General features: G+C 43.9%; 1 protein-coding gene across 15 annotated transcripts in view; it reads right to left on the bottom strand.

Moving 5' to 3' along the window:
• Positions 1 to 23,457, bottom strand: part of LOC121874326 (gamma-aminobutyric acid receptor subunit beta-like) — a 105,921-nt gene that overhangs the window by 46,210 nt on the left and 36,254 nt on the right. For 7 of the 15 annotated variants that reach the window (XM_042378439.1, XM_042378433.1, XM_042378437.1 and 4 more), the window contains exons 3-5: positions 20,095 to 20,202; positions 5,190 to 5,416; positions 2,750 to 2,832 (exon numbers count right to left, since the gene is read on the bottom strand). In XM_042378439.1, coding sequence (XP_042234373.1) covers positions 2,750 to 2,832; positions 5,190 to 5,416; positions 20,095 to 20,202 — 418 coding nt within the window. Of the gene's footprint in view, positions 1 to 2,749; positions 2,833 to 5,189; positions 5,417 to 9,049; positions 9,277 to 20,094; positions 20,203 to 23,457 lie in introns of all 15 variants that reach the window. The other 8 variants (XM_042378448.1, XM_042378440.1, XM_042378445.1 and 5 more) reach the window with 2 other exon arrangements.

The raw sequence follows: 23,457 nt of genomic DNA, 5'->3' as shown, positions 1-23,457 counted from the left end.
ATAGAACCACTCACTGATGGAACCACTCACTGATGGAACCACTCACTGATGGAACCACTCATTTGCACTGTTGAAATTATGGTACTCAGGAGAGACTATGTTTCTCCTCCTCATATTTCTTTCTTTATGGCAAGATTCATCCACTACCTTTCTAATGAGTTGGAGAAAGAAAATAAGACAGAAAGAAAGAAGGAAAAAAAGAAAGAAGGAAAGAAAGAAAGAAAGAAAGAAAGAAAGAAAGAAAGAAAGAAAGATAGAAAGAAAGAAGGAAAGAAAGAAAGAAAAGAAAGAAAGAAAGAAAGAAAGAAAGATAGAAAGAAAAAAGGAAAGAAAGAAAGAAGGAAAGAAGGAAAGAAAGAAAGAAAGAAAGAAAGAAAGGAAGATAGAAAGAAAGAGAGTTGCCTCGCTCCACGGAACACTATATTACCAAGTCAAACACCAAGAGCCGTCCACCAGAGCGAGTCATCTTGGAACAAACTCTACCAGGGAGCGGCTCAAAAGTCGTTTTTTTTCCATACCTTTCTTTATTGGGATGTGTGTATGTGTGTGTATGTGTGTGTGTGTGTGTGTGTGTGTGCGTGGAGAGGAGAAGGCAAGATAAGAGGGGGGGGGGGGGGTAAGAGAGAGTAAGGGTATAAGGAAATATGAGGGAAGGAGAGAGGAAGGGTGAAGGGTGTGGGAAGGTAGAGGAAAGAGGAAACAAGGGTGAGGAAGGGTATAAGCGAAGAAGGAGAGGTAATGAATGATGGGGAGGGGTAGTTGGGGAGGTAGGATGAATGAGGAGGGGAGGGAGGGAGATAAAGGGGAGAATGATTGAGGTGTGGGGTAGAAGGAGAGGGGAGGGAGGGGGGGGAGGGAGAGGCAGGTACTAAAGGATGGGAAAGGCTACAGATGGGGAGGGTCCGCTTCTTGTGTGGAAGAGAAGAGGAAGAGAGGGAGTTTATAAAGGAGACAGAAGAAAGGAGGGAGGAGGAGGGAGGGTGGTGTCAGTGCATGTATGTGATGTTGAGGAAGAGAGAGAGGAGGTGTGTGTGGTGTGTGTGTGTGTGTGTGCAACGTGTGTGTGTGTGTGTGTGTGTGTGTGTGTGTGTGTGTGTGTGTGTGTGTGTGTGTGCGTTTTTTTATATTGTTTATTCTCTACAACACTTACAATCGTCCCTCTATAAAGACAAAGCAATTGTTTGTTTGTTTTCTCTCTCCAAACACACCTTTTCTCCAAACACACCTTCCCTCCAAACACACCTTTCCCTCCAAACACACCTTCCTCCAAAACACACCTTCCTCCAAACACACCTTCCCTCCAAACACACTCTTCCCTCCAAACACACTCTTCTCTCCAAACACACCTTCCCTCCAAACACACCTTCCCTCCAAACACACCTTCCCTTCAAACACACCTTCCCTTCAAACACACCTTCCCTCCAAACACACCTCCCCTCCATTCTCTCTTCCTACCTCCCTCCCTCCTCTTCACACACACACACACACACACACACACACACACACACACACACACACACACACACACACACACACACACACACACACACACACACACACACACACACACACACACACACACACACACACTTCTTATCCAATAGAGTAAATTTACGTCTCACTTCGTCACTAAACAGCACAAAAGGTTGAATATAAAACCCAATAACCACCATCAGGTGAGACCAACACGGACACACACACACACACACACACACACGGACACACACGGACACGGACGATACGAGTGGGAGAGACATTGTGGGCATCCAATCAATGTTTACTTGGTGCTTGTTGTGTCGGCCGTGGGCAAGTACTCTACCTCGGCCGCCACCAGACACACAAACATTGCCTCCTGTCACTTCAGATCAGAACCTCAAGGTGGGTTACGTTGATTTTGCCTCATATATGATACTGGAAGATCCTAACCTAACCTAACCTACCCTACAAATAAGGCAGAAAAACTATCGTAAATGTTCGTCTTTTCTCGATACACTAAGGGCTAATTCTCAAATACATCGTAAGTTTTTTTTTTACCGTAACATACATACATACATACACTCTTTATCTTTCTCCCTTGTTATAATAAGTATTCTCCCTCACCTCTCCCTGTTCTCCCTCACCCTATCCCACCCTCCCACAATAACTCTGCCATCACCCCCTAACTCGCATCTCCCTTAGCCCTCTCTCCGACAACTCCCTCTCTTACAGCCTTCTATCCTCAATCCAACACACCGATCTCCAGCCCACTCCCCCCTCTCCCTCTCCCCCACATCCCCCTCTCCTACCCCACCTCTCCCCTACCCCCCTCCCCACACCCCGTCTCTACAACACTCCAGGAGTCAGGCGCCTCAGCGGACCACAAAAGAGCGATGCAGAAAATGAGAAAACTTTGACTGACTGGTATCGTCCGCGTTCACTTAACTGCTGGAACTGGTGCCTTTCACTCAGCTGACTGGGCTGGCAACGTTCACTCAGCTGACTGGATTTACAAACGTTCATTCTATTGACTATACTGACAACGTTCACGCAATAACTGTACTGGCAAACATTCATTCAGTGACTGGACTAACATAAGTTCACTCAATTGACTGCACTTACAAACATTCATTTCCTACAACCAGTACAGCAGTGACGGTGCTTTTCTACAACACCTACAACATTGGCAATAACCCTACAACACTGGCTGTACAACAAAACTTGAAAACAAAGGAAATAAACCCCCACAAAGAATTAAAATCTGTCTACTTACAACTTTCAATTTCGATGATGCAGAGTTGTCGATCCATGGGGAAATACTGTAGGTTCATGGGGCAGGAGGCGGTGATGGTTAATCTGTGAGCAGGCGATGAAGACGTTGATAACCAGACCATCATCAGCGACGATGAAGGGACGTCAGATGATGGTGAGAGAGAGAGAGAGAGACACAGCTCTAGGTTAGTAGAGGAAAGGAATCCCTCATCACCAACCCGTGTGATCAGGTCATGCTTGAGGTCTAATACGTTACTGCTGCTGTCTCATATGTTTCAGCTGCTGATGGCATCTATATTAACATTAACTCTCAATCCAGATTATGTTGAAGTTAAATCAAGTTTTTATATAAATAATACAAATATTCATGGGCCTCTTAAAGACGCCGTGGCTTAAGTGTTCCTTTGTTATTGTAATGATGGTTCCAGTAATCTACATAGGTATATGACGTAACTACGGGATAGGGCAAGAATCATGAATTTCCTCCAATTAGAAAGAAGGAATATAAATAAAGAAGATAATGATATGAGGATGGGAGGAGCTGTTGCTTCACGGCACAGCAGCCAGCCAAGGAACAACAAATAACATTAATAATAAGTAACAAGAACATTATAACTGACAAGTAAAGCAGAGAATAACTTCGCTATTTAGTTTCATCTTTAGTTGGTATTAGTTATATTATTGTTGAGAAAATCGAGATAATTAATTATTTCTTTTTACACAGATGAGTTTGTTTAATTAGATCAAATTTAAGACCAAGTTGATAATTGACAACGTTTATGAATGGCATCTTAAACATGGATAATGTAAAGGGCTAAAACAAACACACACTGAGAGGAAGAAAATATACCAAAAATAAATTAAACAGTACCTGTAGGATGGACGACTTAAACACTTAAAGAAATAATACTCCTCGGAACCCAAGAGGAGGTTGTATTAAACAGATGATGATCACTATAATAAAATACAACGACAAAAAACACCATTAAAACAACTCATAAAGGCCACCAGTACGCGCTGTCTAAGTTAAAAAAAAAATGTAGGAAAAATCTTACCTTGTTTAAGTGACTGACTGAATGACTGACTACTTGCAGCCTTGACACTTGACCAGACTACCTGATCCTACACCCTCCCAGCCTGGCTACACTTGTTTACACTTACACTGTGGGCTGTTCTGTGTTCCCACGACGTACTTTACAACTCGTTAACTTATTTAATCAGTGGTTGTGAATATTATAAGTAACATTCGTAATTATGATGTTTGTAAGTATACTGGGAGAGAAGGAAGGTAGGTAAATACTTTACCTGAAGAAGGGAGGAGAGACTGACCACTATATAAACATTCTGGGCACAACATCCCGCGCAGACGATACCAAAGAAAACGGTGTAAAAAAAAGTGATTCTCAGAGATCCGTACGCAACTTCTCTTTCACTCTAACTGGGAGATGAGAAAAAGCACCTCACTTATGGGAAAGTTTCAGTGTAATTTCGATGTCAGTCTTTGGTAGCCATTTTGTTATGTTGTTGAAGTGAGTCGGTCAGAAGCCTCCTCGTATCTCCAGTTGAAGGGAATTAACGTACGGATCTATGAGACTCGAGGTGTGGAGGTCTCAAGTGTGTTACTGAGGCCGGGCTTCCCCTCCCTGTTCTATTTTCTTTGGTGAAACGCCAGATTGAATTAAAAATAAGAAAATTCTTTAGTTTAAACTGGAAGTTAAATATGTCGAGCGTGCAATGCCACAACGACGACTGACAATACCACTGATAATTGGGGAGCCAAGGTACGTAGTCTAGTTACGTTGCGTCAGCCCCTCTGTTCATGTTTGCCGCCACACTCAACCTCTCACTAAATAACCAAACTGTTGGCTTTATATTTTTTTTGTGCTGTTGTTTGACTGTGAATGAAGCTCAATGTGGCTTCGCTTGAATGTGTTGTTTTATCACTGATGCGCGTCAATGAACGAGGGGGAGCAGAGTAATCGTCACAAGGAAGTTACTGATTATCACGGATGAATAGGTCGCCCCTGGGAGCCGGGCAATCAGATGTTGTGAACTGTCAGGGCCACCGTCTACTGCCCTACCCTCTTGCTCGGTCACTCCTACTGAGACACCCAAATAGTTTAACTAGATGTAACAGTGTTTGTGTAACCCATGGGAGCACCGCGTCAACTTGGACTAACAAAATAATGCTCATTGTGTTGAAAAGTTGTGTTACGTTAAGCTTACATAGACTACGCTGCCCTGTTGTCTCCTGTCTCTGTCAACAAGAGACGTGAGGACCTTTCTGTCTTGCCTTGACACAAGCTACACCTGCAGGCCCCGCGCTCCCCAGGGACGCTCTATCTATGGTCGCCTACGTCTCACCGTGGGCGTGGAGGTGGGTGGATGAGGTGGAGGTGGTGGTGGTGGAGCTACGTAACCCTGGCTCCACACCGTCTTACCTGATACTCCGCAACACTTTGCCCTGGTTGGTGATTCTGAGCATCTCATTAGAGGTGGTGGCCGTGTGAAAATAGGACTTCTTCTCATTGGCAAAAAACGTGTCAGGAACCCAAATTTTCTGCAGATACTCCGACCCCACTGTGAGTTCGTCCAAACCCCCACGACCGGGGAAGGACAGCCGAGGGTCGGTCCAGTGTTGACGAAAATAAAAGTCGAGAGTAAAGTCCTGAAGATCGGAGAAACAAAAGCAAGTGTCAGCTGAACATCTCAACAAGCAACGTTTGGTGTTTGGTTTTTAAGCTGAGTTAATGACCTGATTTTATTGTCTACTTTTTCTTTTTTCTCTCTCTTTTTTTTTTAGCAAGTTGGATGGTAACTGTTGGTCAGAAAGTAGAGATGAGTCAACACAGGTCAGTAATATGCAGGCAAACATCCACGCGCATCTTCAGTCACACTGTGAGAGGCACAAGAAGAGGAATGATTACAGACGAATGAAAGATAAAGAAGAATATCCAGAACTGAAAGAAGGGGATGGAAGACTTTCTCAAGATGAAGGACTGGACATTCAAGATTGAAATAACAAGAGTGGTGAGTCGGTGAAAATTACTCTTGGCGAACTGTGCTACATAAACACATCTCAGGGACCATATCAGCTCTTAGTTGCGACGAGGATAATTTGCTTACACACACACACACAAAAAGATTACACATTACATTTAAATAATCTATCTGGACACAATAACCTGTGACTGTAAAATATTAGCAATGGTTTTATTTCTCATTTGGTTAAGTATTCTTTTTTTTGTGAGAAGTAAATAGAGCAAAACAAGAATAACATGCACATAAGTTCTTAAATGGCAATAACTGTAGAGGTGTAAAAAAGAAAGCTATGGCGCTCTTCCTTGTCACAACCAGTAGCAACAGGTAACTCAGTGCTCAATGGTCCCGAAATTCTGCCACAAAACAGTGTGTTGAGCGTGTCGTGATAGCAGGATTCGAGAGAAATTGAGACAGACATATGGCTAGATAAGGACCAGATGGCTTGAGAGAAAATAAGAGAGATAAAGAGAGAAACAAGATGTAGAGTGAGGGGGAATACAACCCACCATCCTCGGTGAGTAAAAAAGACATTCCAATCAAACAGAAGTATAGGTAAAATGTGGCATGTCCAGAATGATTGCTGGGGCCACGTCCGTCTGAAAATGTGAAAATATGAACATTATGATAAAAGTAACAACATCCTGGAAACATCGCTTCGTTCTGAGGTCGACCTCCAACTCTTGTATATAAGAGGTTCAGGGTGAGAAAGGTTGCTCAAAAGTTTTGGGGGGAAATGCTCCGTTTTTTATCTAGTACTGAGAGTTTGAGATGTTTGGCGAGGTTCAGTACAGAGAAAAACAGAAAGCGATGGTTGTCGGTCAAGAAGCTTTGAATGGATGGGGTAGAGTTTGTAGCAGTCAGAGTCTTCGTCCTTTTACAGTTTTTCTCTCTGAGTTTAAAACAGTAGTTGGTGTGTCATTAATCAGGTAGATTTGTTTTCTGTTTTGATCTGCTCTAGACCGAGGAGCTGCTCTGGTGATAAGACTCATTGAACGAAGGAATGAGAGAAGAGACTGAATGCTACAAATGAGCTTGTTATTCGAGTGACTCTTTAGGGATATTTAACACTGCATGTATATTGTAAGGGAATCATCAATACGGATGGGGGTATGTACCATGTATTTTGGGGGTGAATTCATTATTTCTCTAAGTCTTCATTTCTTTCTAGTCTTTCAAGGTATTGATGAACACACCCTCAACTGCTTCACACTAGGTACCATGGGGCTACAAACACCACCATCTTAACATTTTCTAGCAAAAAGGAAAAACCTTGGTTACATCTATCTTATTGTACGGCTCTTGGTGACTCGTGGCATCTACCTTGCTACAGGAAACAAGGTATATTTCGTTCTTTCTAATGGATATTGGGACTTAAACTCGACGTGAGAATGAGAATCAGGTGTTCGAGTGTCTTTCTTGGAGATGAAGGACGCGTGGCTACCTAACAACTTCATAATTCTAACCAAATCATAGGAACAGAAGAACTAAGAAATGAACATGTGATACTTTCTCTGTGGGAGTGTACTGTACGTGATACTTTCTCTGTGGTACTTTCTCTGTGACAATGTACTGTACGTGATACTTTCTATATGATAATGTACTGTACGTGATGCTTTCTCTGTGGTATTATACTGTACGTGATACTTTCCTGGGGTATGGCAATGTACTGTACGTGATGCTTTCTTTTGACAATGTGCTGTACGTGATACTTTCTTTGTATTATGTATTGTACGTGATACTTTCTCTGTGACAATGTATTGTACGTGATACTTTATCTGTGCTAATGTACTGTACGTGATACTCTCTGTGCAAATGTACTGTACGTGATTAAAACTTTTATTACTTTTGTAAAGGAGAGATAATAAAGACACGGACATTACGGCCTGTGAGCCAAGTACTTCATCAGCACGGTTCACGCTTCACTGGAATATTGACGCACTGCAGCACTACACGCGAGTCAGGGAGGATATACAGTGACGTACATGAGTGAGTGTACTTCCGGTAACAGGCAGACACAGGGCCAAGTACACACACCTACAGGGGACAACATCAAGGGAGGTCACCACTCTACTGGCCAGGGAAGATGAGGGACAACACAGAGGTGGTCGCCAGGGATAACATGGGGCGAGGGACACGACATCTTCTGGGTAGTGGCCAACAGTACAGCAAGAGAAGCGGCATTAGGGCAAACGACACATGTTGGTAACCTGATGTGTGAGAGGATGTACCGCGTTGTGACCCGCCCGGCGGTGGCGGGGTACAGGAGGTTACAAAAGAGGGATCACACCAACGTCTACGGGTCTTGGGACTAAGTAAAAGGGGGAAGGGAAGAGTGCACTGCTGTGAAGGTTACCAAAGCCAAGCAACATTTATTCCAAAAGAGACAGAGACAGAGGAAGGTTTGGTTCATTCAGAAGAAAGTTGGAAAAGGTGAAGAGCGCTCTGACTGACTGATCATGTCAAGCTAAATACAGTTACTCAAGAGGAAAGCAATTGTACGTGGGCAGGAAGACGTGAGTGCCACACCGAAGCTTACTAACAGTAGGACTCAATGTTTTGTGCGGGGCCGAGGGAGAGAGCGGTTGGCCGGCCACGAACACCCAGGCGAGGCGAGAGCAGCCACACACTTAATGCTCACCACAACAAGGCGCGGGAAGGAACACTATAGAACTCAGACAGGCTAAAGAAGACCTCGGGAAGCTGCTGACAAGTCCACGGGCTCTGGTTCTAGGCAGGCTTGGAAGCCCAACAGTTACCATGGAGGGACAGACGTCTGAGAGGTAAAACAGGAAAAATTCCATCGATGTACCCTTGCAAGATTCAGTTTACGAGTATATGAAAGATTCTGGGATTCAGTAAAGAGGGGAATAGTGACAGAGGCACGAGGTGGGTCTGGAGGCTACAACACGGAAGTTGTTCTGCGTCCGTGTGTGTTTAGTGACCCGTCAGAGTAGAGGAGAGGAGAGAGACAAAGGGGGTATTAGTATCTGCAAGGTTTGTTGGGGTGTGAGGGGAGAGGATGGGGGCCTGTAGCACCCCATAGATTCTCGATCCTGACTGGTACATCAAACTAAAAAACCGGAAGGGAAGAAGGTAGAGGAGTAGCGGTGTTCCCCTAATTTCAATGCTCAGAACTGAACCTTTGCCTCGTCCCTCTCGCCGGGCTCGAGGCTGTTTCTGGGCCTTGTTACTTTTCCTTCTCCTGCCTGAGCATGGAGTGCACACCACCACACGGGGAGAACGACGCACTGGTAATTACCTTATACTCCTCAACACATTGCCTTCAGCTGAGATGCGTAAGAGCTCATTGTTCGTGGTGGCTGTATGGTAGTATGCTCGCTTTTCATTGGGAAAGAAGGTATCGGGCACCCAAATTTTTTGGGTGTAGTCTGTGCTGACTTGGATTTCTTTCAAACCTTTATTAGCACTGAAATCTAATCGTGGGTCTTTCCAATATTGCCGAAAATAGAAATCCATTGTGAAATCCTGAAGAGTAAAAAGAGAAAAAAGGTATAATGAAACTGTGGTAGTACATTACTGTTTTATAAAGGAGATGATTTATACCTTAAATCTAATGAGATCAAGTTGTCTTAGGAGCCGTGTCAAAACCTGAAAGGCCTTTAGTGAAGCTATAAGAGAGAGGGACCGGTGTATGAGAGCGAGGTATTCAGCGGATATGGCTCAGGACTATAGTGAGGTTAGCTGTGAAGATCATAGGAGGCAAAACCTAGTAACTGTAATACTTTGACATGAATTTAATCAAACAAAAGTCTGTAGAACCTCTGATAGATTGATTTAACTTTCTCTTCAAAATCAAAATCAAAGCTTCCTCCTCTTGGCCTACAAGCGGTTGAGGCGAGCACGGGCAACAAGCGTCCAGCAAAGAGGGAAGCGTCAGTCAGGAGAAGTTTACTGAGTCCTTCCGCTCTTGGCTCCGTGCTTCACCAGAGATGTGTCTGTCTCTGGTGTGGGGCCGTCGACCTGCCATGGGCCAGCTTAGACGAGCTTGACATTGTATCCAGGTGGTGGCTTGTGGGTTGACCGAGGCTATAATGGTACTGAGAAGGTGAGGGTGGGTGGTGGGGTTACTGGCAGGATTTAATGCTCAAAGACCGTGACCATGAGGGGGACCTGTGGGAGGGGATACCGCTTGACGACACAACACAACACAACACTAAACATATATTTTTCTTCAAAATAATTATTTCAAATCATGATCAATCCTGACAAAATTCCAACACGGAAATAAGTTTGATCAGTGATGGTGAGGGTGAGGGCGGCTCTCCCCCATGGTCACTGGCGTGGGAGGCCAAAGCCCCCACGTTGCCCGGCAGGTCAACTAAGGAGGAGATTCAAGCACTCTACACTAAAAGTGTGGACGGCAGGGGCGCCACCGAGGGTGTGGGCGGAAGGGGGGCCACTGAGGGTGTGGGCGGCAGGGGGGCCACTGAGGTTGACTAGGCAAGGTACCACTGAAAGAGGGTGATAGGATACCTCTGGGGTGGGTGGCAGGATACTTCTAAAGATGGGTGGGTGGTTTCTTCTGAGGGTGGGTAGCAGGGTACCTCTGGGGTGGGTGGCAGGGTACCTTTGGGGTGAGTGGTAAGGTACTTCTGAGGGTGCGTGTGGAGTACTTCTGAGGGTGGAGTGGCAGGGTACCTCTGGGGGTGGGTGTGGGGTACCTCTGGGGTGGGTCATCCAGGGCCTCTGGGGTGGGGTGGTAAAAATTACTTCTGAGGGGTGGGTGGCAGGGTGCCTCTGGGGTGGAGTGTGGGGTGCCTCTGGGGGTGGAGTGTCAGGGTGCCTCCTGGGGTGGGTGGCAGGGTGGTATCTCTGGGGTGGGTGGTAAGGTACTTCTGAGGTGGGTGGCAGGAGTGCCTCTGGGTGGGTGTCAGTGCCTCTGGGGTGGAGTGTGGAAATACTTCTGAGGTGGGTGGCAGGGTACCTCTGGGGTGGGTGGCAGGGTACCTTTGGGGTGAGTGGTGGAGTACTTCTGGGGTGCGTGTAGGGTATCTCTGAAGGTGGGTGGCAAGGTATCTCTGGAATGGGTGGTCAGGGTACCTCTGGGGGGTGGGTGTGAAGTACCTCTAGGGTGGGTGGCAAGTGCTCTAGGAATGGATGTGAAGAATTACTCTAGGAATGGATGGCAGGGAGTACCTTTGGGGTGAATGTTAAGGTACTTCTGAGGGTGGAGTGGCAGGGTACCTCTGGGGTGGGTGGCAGGGTACCTCTGGGGTGGGTGGCAAAAAAAAGAATTACCTCTGGGGTGGGTGTGGGGTACCTCTGGGGGTGGGAGGCAGGGGTACCTCTGGGGTGGAGTGGTAAAAAAGTACTTCTGAGGGGTGGATGGCAGGGGTACCTTTGGGGTGAGTGTCAGAGTGCTCCTGAGGGTGGAGTGGCAAGGTACCTCTGGTGGGTGTGGGGTACCTCTAGGTGGGTGGCAGGGTACCTCTGGGGTGGGTGGCAGGGTGCCCTGGGGTGGAGTGTGGTAAGGTACCTCTGGGGTGGGTGGTAAGGTACTTCTGAGGGTGGGTGGCAGGGTGACCTCCTGGGGTGGAGTGGCAGGGGTACCTGGGGTGGTGGCTGGGGTGGGTGGCAAGGTACCTCTGAAGATGGGTGGAAGGGTTCTTCTGAGGTTGGCAGGAGTAGCCTGAAGGTGGGTGGCAGGGTTCCTCTGGGTGAGTGGCAAGGCATCTCTGGGGTGGTGGCAGGGTACCTCTTGGGTGGGTGGCAGGGTACCTCTTGGGTGGATGGCAGGGTACTTTTGAGGTGGGTGTGGGGTACTTCTGAGGTGGGTGGCAGGGTACTTCTGGGGTGGGTGGCAGGGTATCTCTGAGGTGGGTGGCAGGGTACCTCTGAAGATAGGTGGATGGGTTCTTCTCAGGGTGACAGGGTATCTCTGAAGGTGGGTGGCAGGGTGCCTCTGGGGTGGGTAGTAGGGTATCACTGAAGGTGGGTGGCAGGGTACCACTGAAGGTGGGTGGCAGGGTACCACTGAGGGTGGGTAGCAGGGTACCTCTGGGGTGGGCGGCAGGGTGCCTCTGGGGTGGGTGGCAAGGTATCTTTGGGGTGGGTGGTAGGGTATCTCTGATGGTTGGGTGGCAGGGTACCACTGAGGATGGGTGGCAGGGTACCACTGAGGGTGGGTGGCAGGGTTCCACTGAGGATGGGTGGTAAAGTACCACTGAGAGTGGGTGGCAAGGTACTTCTGAGGGTAGGGTGGGTGGCAGGGAAGGATGGCGGTGGTCGCCCCTGGGTGGCAGGACCACTGCGTCACCAGCAGGTTAATCCCACTTGGGTAGAAGTAATCATTCTCACACGACCTGTTGGGTGGCCACTGTGAAGGTCGACCCCGGGGGGCAGAGAGCGACATAGTGGATGAACTAATATATAATATACTGTATAGTAACTACTCCGTGCCCGAAGGTCGCCGCGTGGCAGACGAACTCCAGGCCTCGCTGGTTTACTGTAGTAAGCGGTAGGAAAAAGAACTTGTTATTGACACACTTTTACATATGGTCGATCTTGTAGATGACATGCAAGGTGGTGAGGTGAGGGCGCACGTGGTGTTCGTCTGCCACGTGCTAACAGTCGCTGAGGGAGGACGAGGGGGAGCAGAGTAGTGCTGAGTGCTGTTCAAGGTAACTTGGCCATTAGCGTGCGGTTGTTCTAACATGTCTCAGTAATTAACAAGAAATTTTAGCATCCAATGCGCGATGACTGGGTCACAGTCATCGTTGAGTACCAGCATTCATGTTCTATTTACTGTATATAATATCTCTTGTCCGGCAGGAAAGATTCAGAGATTAGATTTCACTTAAAGAAATAAACCGAAAATAAAACATTACAGAACATGAGCATCATAAATGCCATAAGTAACTAAGACAAGGATGAAGATTTATGGAGACTACCATGAGAAGACGTGAGTATGGTGATGGTGGGAGCAAATAAATGTCTGAACAAACTTAAGTAACTAATACCTGAAATAACGGAGATGGTTATAGTGACTGGACCAATGGCTAACACTCAATACCCCCGACTGTACTTTACTGAAGCTTCTAAGTAAAGTTAAGTGACAAGCAACAAGATACAGAACCTTTATTATTAATCTTACTTTTTGAAGTGATTAAGACTTAACAGGACAGACAACTTAAGTGTCTGGCAGTAATTATAACATCATCGTCTTCATTATTACTTTTTGTTATTTTTGGAAGAGTTGAAGAAGACAAGTTAGTACCAGGTTAACATTATATGAACTTCTTGTCCAGGTGTTTACTGTTTATAATCCGGACAAAAATGGAACAATGAAAGTAGCTCTTAATAAATAGAGCTTTAAGACTCTGTTGTTTTATTACTGTTATCATCATTAGTATAGGTTCCTCGTATTGAGCGTGGCCTCTTGATAAGGTGCCATGCGAGTCATGCCATGCAGGATACGGAGCGCTGATTATTAGGCACTGAAACCAGCCTCTCAGGACCTGGTTATGAGTATTCTCTTCTGTGTCTGGCCTACTGTTATACACACATTCATGACATAGTAATACAAAAGGTGTTCATCAAATGATTTGTTTTTGTGTTTATTTTAACATTTAAATTAAATTTGTATGTCATAGAAGCAAATTTAGACACTTTCAATCTCTGTGTTTTTTTGAAAAACTTTGACACTAGATGCAAAAGATAATGAGCTTGATCTCTAAACTTCTAAAGAATAAATGCTTCTTAAGTCTACCTTACTTCTACGTGCAAAGCTTCCACATCAGCTCAGGTCTGCCACGTATTACAGTGAGCTGACAGAGAGACTAGAGACACTATTTCCTCAGTGATAAATGGAGAACTCGGGGCGACCTCACGGATGTGGAGGCTTGTATGGAACCTTAACACTACAAACGACACAGTTAAGAGCAGGGAACAGCTGATAGACGGGGGAGTCGGCAGACATAGAACAGTAAACAACAATGGACACTTTGGGAGGCTAAGGGAGCACGCCAAGTGACCCGGTGAGGACTTGGCGCCGACATGTTGAAGGGGGCCGTACTGAGGCGGAAGAACGGATTCTAGTTGGTCGTGCAGGACAACGGACGAAGGTACTGGGCCGTGGTAGTGTGGGGCCGTGGTTGAGGGGAAAGGGAAGAGGGTAACATGCAACAAACGGTGGTGAGGGGCAAGTGGCGGGGGGGCTACTGGGGTGCGGGGTGAGGGGGAGCACACCAAGCTGCTGCCTCTGGTAACACGCAGGCGCAGGTGGAGGCTCACAGGCACACGAGCAGGGACATGGGACAGTGCATTCTATTCTTCACAAGCAATTATGACTAGTCGAAATAGGTGTCTACGGTGCACGCTAATGGTTGAGGCAGGTGCAGACAATGCGCTGCAAACACAAGCGGTCTGATTGGTCAACTGCTTGTGTGAGAGGAGGTGTCAGATTTAACATCTTGATTTGGGAGACAGACCATCAAGAAGACTTTTTTCTTTTATATATAATATATATATAAATATATTTTTTGGGGGAAAATGAAGTATATCAAGACTGATGAAAAATCTTAAACAGTTCACAGGAAGGTGAGGTCTAAATGCTATATCGTAATATCTAAGAGTCATTATATCGTACATTTCGGTCCCTCTAGTCAAACAACTACTGGACTAAAACATGCAAGAAGTAGATAAAAAGACAGTCGAAGAAAGTAACTCAAAATATCAGGTCAAGAAAATTTCAAAATTAAATACAAGAAATATAAAAAGATTTTCCTAATATACTGATGAGCCCTGATGAGAGGTGTGGTGGAGGATGACCGGTGGGGCTCTCCGGTGTTGTGGTGTGGACAACGTGTATGTGGATGACGGATGAACAACTTATATGAGCATACATGAGTAGTAGTAGTAGTAGTAGTAGTAGTAATAACAGTAATAGTAGAGTTTGTAATAGAAGTAAAAGTGGTAGTAGTAGTAGCAATAGTAGTAGTAGGTCAGTGGTAGTAGAAGTTAAAGTGGTAATAGTAGTAGTATTAGTGGCCTAAGTAGTAATAGTAGTAGTAACAGTAGGAACAGTAGTACAGTAGTAGTAACAGTAGTAGTAGTGGTAGTAGTAACAGCAGCAGTAAAGTAGTAGTAGTAGTAGTAGTAGTAGTAGTACACGTGTTGGGCTCTCGTCTCATTCTCCATTAGGCGGTAACAACACCGGCTATCCCTATAAGGTGTCACACGTCCACGCGGATCATCTACCTTGACCAACACTTCCCATACTTGACCATCTTCTGTTCTCAAAGAAGATGAGATGTTATATTGGCATTAACCTTTTTTCTTTTTTTTTTCAGACATTTTGTATTGGAAGCCAATTAATAATAGGTGTTAATAAGAACTTCGACTATTTAAGGATTTATAACAGAGAGACGCCTTTACATTACTGAGTTTTATTTACGCAAGATGTGACACTTTTAATTTTAGGAGTTAATGTAAAGTCGCCTCATATAAACAATAACATGTAATTATTTAAATATAAGGAATAATTGAATCTAAAACTATAGGTAATGAATTAAATGCGTCTGGTGATAAATTAGCTATTGATATGCTGCTACCACTAAAAGCTATTTATTATGAATGTATGAGTGATTTTTTTTTTAAAGACGATTCTCTGCATCAAGAGGAATATTTGCTTTTTACAACTGTATGTGTGCACTTCGTGGAGTCCATGAGCTGGGGCTGATCCGTGCTTGACTCTTCGTGGCTTAACATTGGGAACAGAAATAATATATATACATATCGTCCTCTGACATGAGCACTGTACGACAGACTCTTGGTTAACAAAGCTACAGCAATGCAAAAGAAGCGTCAGTAACCAGCCTGTTCACACGCACCTATGAACATTCAGAAGCTAAAGCAGATAATATGACACTATCTCAACAACGCTGAGGGAGGAGGAACAGCCCGCTCAATACAGGTCCTGGGGGGGGTGGGGTGGCCCTGCTTATTAACAACACTCTATACGATGTTATCCTTCAGTGCTCCGGCAGAGGGTGGGTTCAACTTGCTTATCCGATACTTCTATATAACCAAACGCTCTTCAAAAGCTTTCGGATTCACCAAAAAAAAAAAAAGAATCAATAAATATAAAATAAATAATAAAATAAGGGATTTTTTTTTTTTGGGGGTCTGGTAAAAGAATATTCTCAGTAACAAAAGACAAACATTTGGGGAAGTGGGGAGGTGGGGGTTAGGGGGTGGGGGTCTGTTTATATGAGGAAGGTTCGTTTAGCTGTCGAGGTTGAAGAGGTTTCCTGGGGCGTTCTCATCAAGGTGAGGTCAACCTGGGCACGGATCTTCTTGATGCTCTATATCACTCTCACCACTCATATTAACACCTGGTCACTGTCACCATGCTCATATTAACACCTGGTCAGTCACCACGCTCATAACACCTGGTCACTGTCACCACGCTAATATTAACACCTGGTCACAGTCACCATGCTCATATTAACACCTGGTCACAGTCACCACGCTCATATTAACACCTGGTCACGTCACCACGCTCATATTAACACCTGGTCACAGTCACCACGAGCATATTAACACCTGGTTACTGTCACCACGCTCATATTAACACCTGGTCACTGTCACCACGCTCATATTAACACCTGGTCACAGTCACCACGCTCATATTTACACCTGATCACAGTCACCATGCTCATATTAACACCTGGTCACTGTCACCTCGCTCATACTAACACCTCACAGTCACCACGCTCATATTAACAGTCACGCTCATATTTACACCTGGTCACTGTCACCACGCTCACAACATCATTAACACCTGGTCACAGTCACCACGCTCATATTTACACCTGATCACAGTCATCATATTAACACCTGGTCACACCATATTAACACCTGGTCACGTCACCACCGCTCATATTAACACCTGGTCACAGTCACCACGCTCATATTAACACCTGGTCACTGTCACCACGCTCATATTAACACCTGGTCACAGTCACCACGCTCATATTAACACCTGGTCACTGTCACCTCGCTCATACTAACACCTGGTCACAGTCACCACGCTCATATTAACACCTGGTCACTGTCACCTCGCTCATACTAACACCTGGTCACAGTCACCACGCTCATATTTACACCTGATCACAGTCACCATGCTCATATTAACACCTGGTCACAGTCACCACGCTCATATTAACACTGGTCATGCTCATATTAACACCTGGTCACAGTCACCACGCTCATATTAACACCTCACAGTCACCACGCTCATATTTACACTGTCACAGTCACCATGCTCATATTAACACCTGGTCACAGTCACCACGCTCATATTAACACCTGGTCACCTACGCTCATATTAACATCACACAGTCATCCAGTCGCTCATATTAACACCTGGTCACAGTCACCACGCTCATATTAACACCTGGTCACTATCACCTCGCTCATACTAACACCTGGTCACAGTCACCACGCTCATATTAACACCTGGTCACTATCACCACGCTCATATTAACACCTGGTCACAGTCACCTCGAGCATATTAACACCTGGTCACTATTCTCAGGCACTTACATAAATAATATATCAACCTATTGACAATAATAAAAATGATAATAATAATACTGTAATAGTAATGTTACTACAGATAATAACAATAACAATAACAATAACAATAATAACAATAACAATAACAATAATAATAATAATAATAATAATAATAATAATAATAATAATAATAATAATAATAATAATAATAATAATAATAATAATAATAATAATAATAATAATAATAATAAATAATAATAATAATTAATAATAATCTTCTAGCCAACATAATAATTTTCTCCTTCTGATGACCTCGCCAATCCTAGTCATGACACTGATGGCAGTAGGCCACTAACTAATGGTCTTGTGTCATTCGTCCGCATGTATCAAGGGTGGGGGGGGTGACGTAGGTCTGTGGCAGCCTAATATTATACAACTTAGAGGACCGAATCCTGGTGTTGTGGGGGTGGAGGAGTTAATGGCGTCATGCATGGAATTTATAATATGATTTAGTAAATAATCACAGGACCATTGACGTCATCATCCCATTTTGGGATGACCTTTTATCTGTCCCGGGATAGCTGATGACGTCATAAGTCATATGATACGTACTGACGCCATAATCCATATGATAACACAATGGCGCTGTGATTCACACTGTATGTAATGACACCTCAGGTAACATGATATATAATGTCGCTGTAACTGTAGTTATGCTGAATGATTTTGTTTTTCGTAGGAAGGACGCGATGGTACCTACTATAGAGAAGGTTGACAATCATCCTGGGAGAATAATTTACGTCCTACACCGGTCATGACACGACGTCCTGGGTGGTGGGTCGTAAAATCGCATACGGTACACTGGGAGACTTAGGAGAACTAGGCAAACTCACCTACGACTTAACACTTGGAGACAAATCAAACCTACGAACCCCATTTTAAGAGGACAGAGTGGTCGGGGCAACACACTTAAGAAAAACATTGTAAGTTTTTGTTATTCTCTTCCTCATATTTCGTTTGTCGTCTTACATTATTGACGGGATATTTGGTTTAGCCTGAGCTGGTGTCTGGTCGGCCGTAGAGGAACACTCGGGCTTGTACAAAGAAACAACACAAAATAAAACACAAAGCTTGAAAAAATAAACCTAAACCGAGAGAATTTCTCTGAGGAAGAGAAACATCTCGTCCCGACAAAAAAAAAAACCCTCAGAGAATATTCTTCAGCAACCTGATGATGATGATGATGATGATGATGATGATGATGATAAAAGTAATAATAATAATACTAATACTACTACTACTAATAATAATGATAATATTGATGGTAATAATAATAATAATAATAATAATAATAATAATAATAACCAAAGTAATATTAATAATAAGGAACCTGCAGTTTGGAAGCCAAGAGTACTGGATATTGGAGGGTGCACCTTTGACTGCCTTTTACAAGATGGATAGGTGAGAGGGATGACGGGATGAAGTACGGTGATGCAGTTTACGGCAGATGGTCTTGGTGAGTGGGACGTGGGTGGAGGGAAGAAAACATTCACAGACAACCCCAGCTGGGCTTGAGAGCTGTCTCACTTGTGTGGCGGGAGCGAGCGAGAAGGTTAGACGCTGTGTCCTATGACTGGCTAGTGAAGTTGTGTGCCTATCCCTTGATGTTACGTTGAGGGAGGGAGATGCCTACCTACTGACACAGGTCTCTACTGCCTATAGAGTACAGTTGATCAAAAAACTATCTGTACTTGGGGGTGGCCGATGAATTTCAGAATGAACACTGACTCCTGTTGTCTAGTTAGAGTTTCCAAAATTCTTCGTCCGCTGTGTCATAATGTCTATAACACAATTTTGTGAGGATAGTTTTTTGATCGACTGTAACCTGTAATTATAACGCTTCCTACCTCTATACACGGGTCTAAGGAGGCTACTACTCCATTTATCTAGAGTTTTTACTTTTTGATTATGGCTTCTACACACACAATTATATATATATATATATATATATATATATATATATATATATATATATATATATATATATATATATATATATATATATATATATATATATATGTGTGTGTGTGTGTGTGTGTGTGTGTGTGTCTGTCTGTCTGTGTGTCTGTGTTACACTAGATAGGGATAATTGCCGATTAGCGGTAACTTCTGTATTTATTTTTGGTGGAAACATCTGACTGGCCATAAGTGATCATGTAGATTATTACATACATGTACAGGGTAAATGAAAAGTTTTATGCAAAACCTAACTAACCTAACCTGACCTAAACTACTTTTTAAGACTTAAGCGTCAATTTTCCCTATTTAGTGGAATATATATATATATATATATATATATATATATATATATATATATATATATATATATATATATATATATATATATATATATATATATATATATATATATATATATGTTTCTATGTACCTCCAGCAACTCATTATCTCATCACAAGTGAGTGAAAAATAAGCTGCTTTTTGTCTATCTATGATTTCTAGACAGAAGAAGGTGTCCCTGAGCTGTGACTGTCTGGTGAAGACCACCAGGTCTGTGTGGCCCATGTTCCATTATTCTATAGGGAAGGGGAGGGTGTGGGGTCCCTCACGGTTAGCCAAAAACTCCCTGACAATGTGGTGAGAAATGTATACAAGGTGGTGGTAGTGGTAGCAGTCGTGGTAGTTGATGGTGGTGGAGGTGGTGGTGGATGGTTGGTGGTGGTGGTTGGTGGTAACCTGTCGCACCTGACTGGGTCCATCGGATTCAGGACCTTCCCCTGCATTAGATCCTCCAGCGGGGGTCATGGCCGCGGCTCTGCCTGAGTTGGTAGCTGCTGTGAACGACCCCTTCCCCTGTAAAGGCACAACAACACGACCAAACATATTTCTGGGTTCTGTCCTGGACTCTGATAATCACGAAGCATTCTGCCTTCTCTTTTGTCTTGAAGTTTGAGTGAGTGAGAGAAAGTGAAAAAAGAGAGCTTGGGATTTGCTCTTCGAAATATTCTATTTATTCAATTTATTTATTGATTTATTTAAATTTTTTTTGATATCCAGCATAAAATGTGTTGCCAAATTTGAGTCGGAATTTTTGTTATTCCCGCGAGCCTCATTGTGTGTGTGTGTGTGTGACACGTCGTCAAGAAAGTTAAAAACTTTAAAAAAAGTGAATCACAGCCGACGTGGTGTGACACACAGGCCACCTGCTCTACTAACTCGTCTTATCTCACGAGAAAAAATATGAGAAAAACTGGACTAAAATGTAATAAAAAAAAGAGAATAACAAAAAGTTCGACTACAACTTAGGCAACAACGGAGGAGGTCTAGCCTGAGTCTGGACTGGGCAAGACGCCAGGCACAACCAGCGCCCAGCCAGTCCATCCCTAAGCCCACCTTGGCGACCACGGTCATACATTCCGGCTGGGAAAAAAAATCGGGCAAAAAAAAAAATATATATATATATATGGGGCATGATTCGTTCGCTGGCATGTAGTGTCTGTCATTCCGTGCAAGAGTAAAAAATCAACATGCAGTCGCATTATCCACTTACTGGACTAAACTAATGATTAAAGGGACTTGAGAGCGAAAACATTAATGATAATAACAAATTGATTGATGTGCAAGGCAGTTATGGTAACATTATTTAAAGCACAGAAAAAATGAATTAACTATGCAACATGTATGAAGATTATTTAAATCACACTCAAGTGCAGTTAATTAAATAGAGAAGAAAATTATATGTAAAGGGAATCATCACACTTAGAGAGGTTGCCGCCTGCGTCCCGTAAAGGTGTTGGTTGGCTTTAGAAAATATGAAAAGGAACCGCTAGCCTCTAAAAAACCAGGAAGGTTGGGGCATGAGGTAGCTCCTTAAACCATTGGTGCCCGCAGGTGTGCCAATACCACGTGAGGTTTTGGTATGTGTGAGCGCGGGAAGTAATATGTCAACAGCGGGAGGAAATAAGACGGTATCGGGGTTGTGCAGGAGGAGCATTATACCCCAGCAGTAGTAGTAGTAGTAGCAGCGGCAGCAGGAGCAGCAGTAGCCTCAGCAGCAGCAGCAGCAGTAGTGGAGTATTAGTAATGGCCACCCGGAGTACATCAGAGTTGGGCCAAGCAGTAGAGGAAGGACAGGAAAGAGAAAGAAAGGGTGACCGTCGGCAGTCTACCGCACATAGACATTTTCAGCAGAGGCGAGAATGGTTTTATTTTTTTTTAAGGGAGTTCGATAAAAAGTTCCGTTTTCTTTCACTTTAGTTTATTAAAGCAAACTTTACTGTCTGTTTATTTAGACGCAGGAAGTAAAGAACTTGTAAATTACTGCAAGTGAACAAGTCTGATTAATAACAAGACTCATTCAAACGGGTCATTCTTTGAATTAAGGCAGCCTGAAGAATGTCTATGCTTTATTTCTTCATGAAAGTCGCAAAATGTGTGAGTCTACTGATATAAGCTAATGGAGTCCTCGTGATTTATAAAAAGAATGAGTTTGCTAAGTTGACTAAACTAGCCGAGTGTACCTATGAGATGACTCAACATGAAAAGTCAACATGTGCGCTAGTTGTTGCAACAGAAACTTACGGTGCTGCAAAATATTTGTTGCTAGAAAATCACCAAAGCTGCCTACATAGACCCACATACAGTGTGTCGGGCAGTAGTGCCGACCCTTCATGGCTTTACGTCGTCAACAAGAACTGATCACAACAATGAAATTTTGAGTCACACAAATATACACATATATCTGGGGCTATGTAGCAGCACGTGCAAGTATAATTTTCATTTAATTAAAAAAAATGAAGATATGGAGCAAAATCAAGCAATAATATTCACTTTTCTTCAGTGCGAGCCACAGTTGTGAGAACAGAAATGTTAAAAAGAAAAGCGCGCAGTGGAAGCGTTAGTTTTGTCATGCACTCGCTGAACTGATAGCAAAGCTTCACTATCACCTTGTCACTACCTTCCAAATACCCTACTTTAACATGACAGGTTCTTAACCCAGAAATATATGGATGTTGTCTATGCCTTTTGCTTCCTCACTGAGGTCAACAGAAACCAAAATAATAATAATAATAATAATAATAATAATAATAATAATAATAATTAATTATAATAATAATAATAATAATTAATAATAATAATGATAAATATAAAAGACAATTAATGATGATACTAGAGTCACCATGACACCCGGCTTCCAAATACATAATGTCTTACCTTAGCATATAGCATACTCAACTGCTGTGTGCTTTGAGGAGCGAGTAAGAAGCAAGAGGACGCAATAATTACTTAAATGTATGATTATAAAAAAAACTAAGTGATATCTACTTTGAATTCAGAAGAGGAGAGTGTGGGAAGAGAGTGTTTAAGTCTCGGTCCACGGAAAGACAGTGTTCAGAAGACATTTTTTTTTCTCAGTTGACATTTTCCCTAAGAAAGATTAGAAAGATTAAGAGATAGACCGTGGAAGCAGTTGGGATTGCATAATGTGTGTGTGTGTGTGTGTGTGCGTGTGTGTGTGTATGTGAGTGTATTGTTGTCCTCGTGGATGAGGTGTACTCGTGTTCATGTACTCAGGGGGCACACACTGGGGGTGGGGGGGCAGTACTCAACAGTACTTTTGAGTTTTTACATAATAAACACATAAATCAAGTAAATATTAAGTGTTTTACTCTTAGCTGTGGGCGCCCGTGTAGTGGGGGTCATAGTGGGGGTCACTGTGGTGGGGGGTGGGGGTCACTGTGGTGGGGTCACTGTGGTGGGGTCATAGTGGGGGTCACTGTGGTGGGGGTCATAGTGGGGTCACTGTGGGTTCATAGTGGGGTCAGTGGTGGGGTCATAGTGGGGGTCAGTGTGGTGGGGTCATAGTGGGTCATAGTGGGGTCATAATGGGGGTCACTGTGGTGGGGTCATAGTGGGATCAGTGTGGTGGGGTCATAGTGGGGGTCAGTGTGGTGGGGTCATAGTGGGGGTCAGTGTGGTGGGGTCATAGTTTCGGGTCAGTATTGTGGAGGTCAGTAGGGGTCAATGTTGTGGGGGTCATAGTGGGGGGGGGGTCAATGTTGTTGGGATCATAGTGGGGTCAATGTTGTTGGGATCATAGTGGAGTCA

The sequence above is a fragment of the Homarus americanus genome, unplaced genomic scaffold (genome assembly GCF_018991925.1).
Source record: "Homarus americanus isolate GMGI-L3 unplaced genomic scaffold, GMGI_Hamer_2.0 scaffold9748, whole genome shotgun sequence".
Lineage (NCBI taxonomy): Eukaryota > Metazoa > Arthropoda > Malacostraca > Decapoda > Nephropidae > Homarus > Homarus americanus.
The sequence above is the reverse complement of the archived record's forward strand: the minus strand, read 5'-3'. Positions and strand labels throughout refer to the sequence as shown.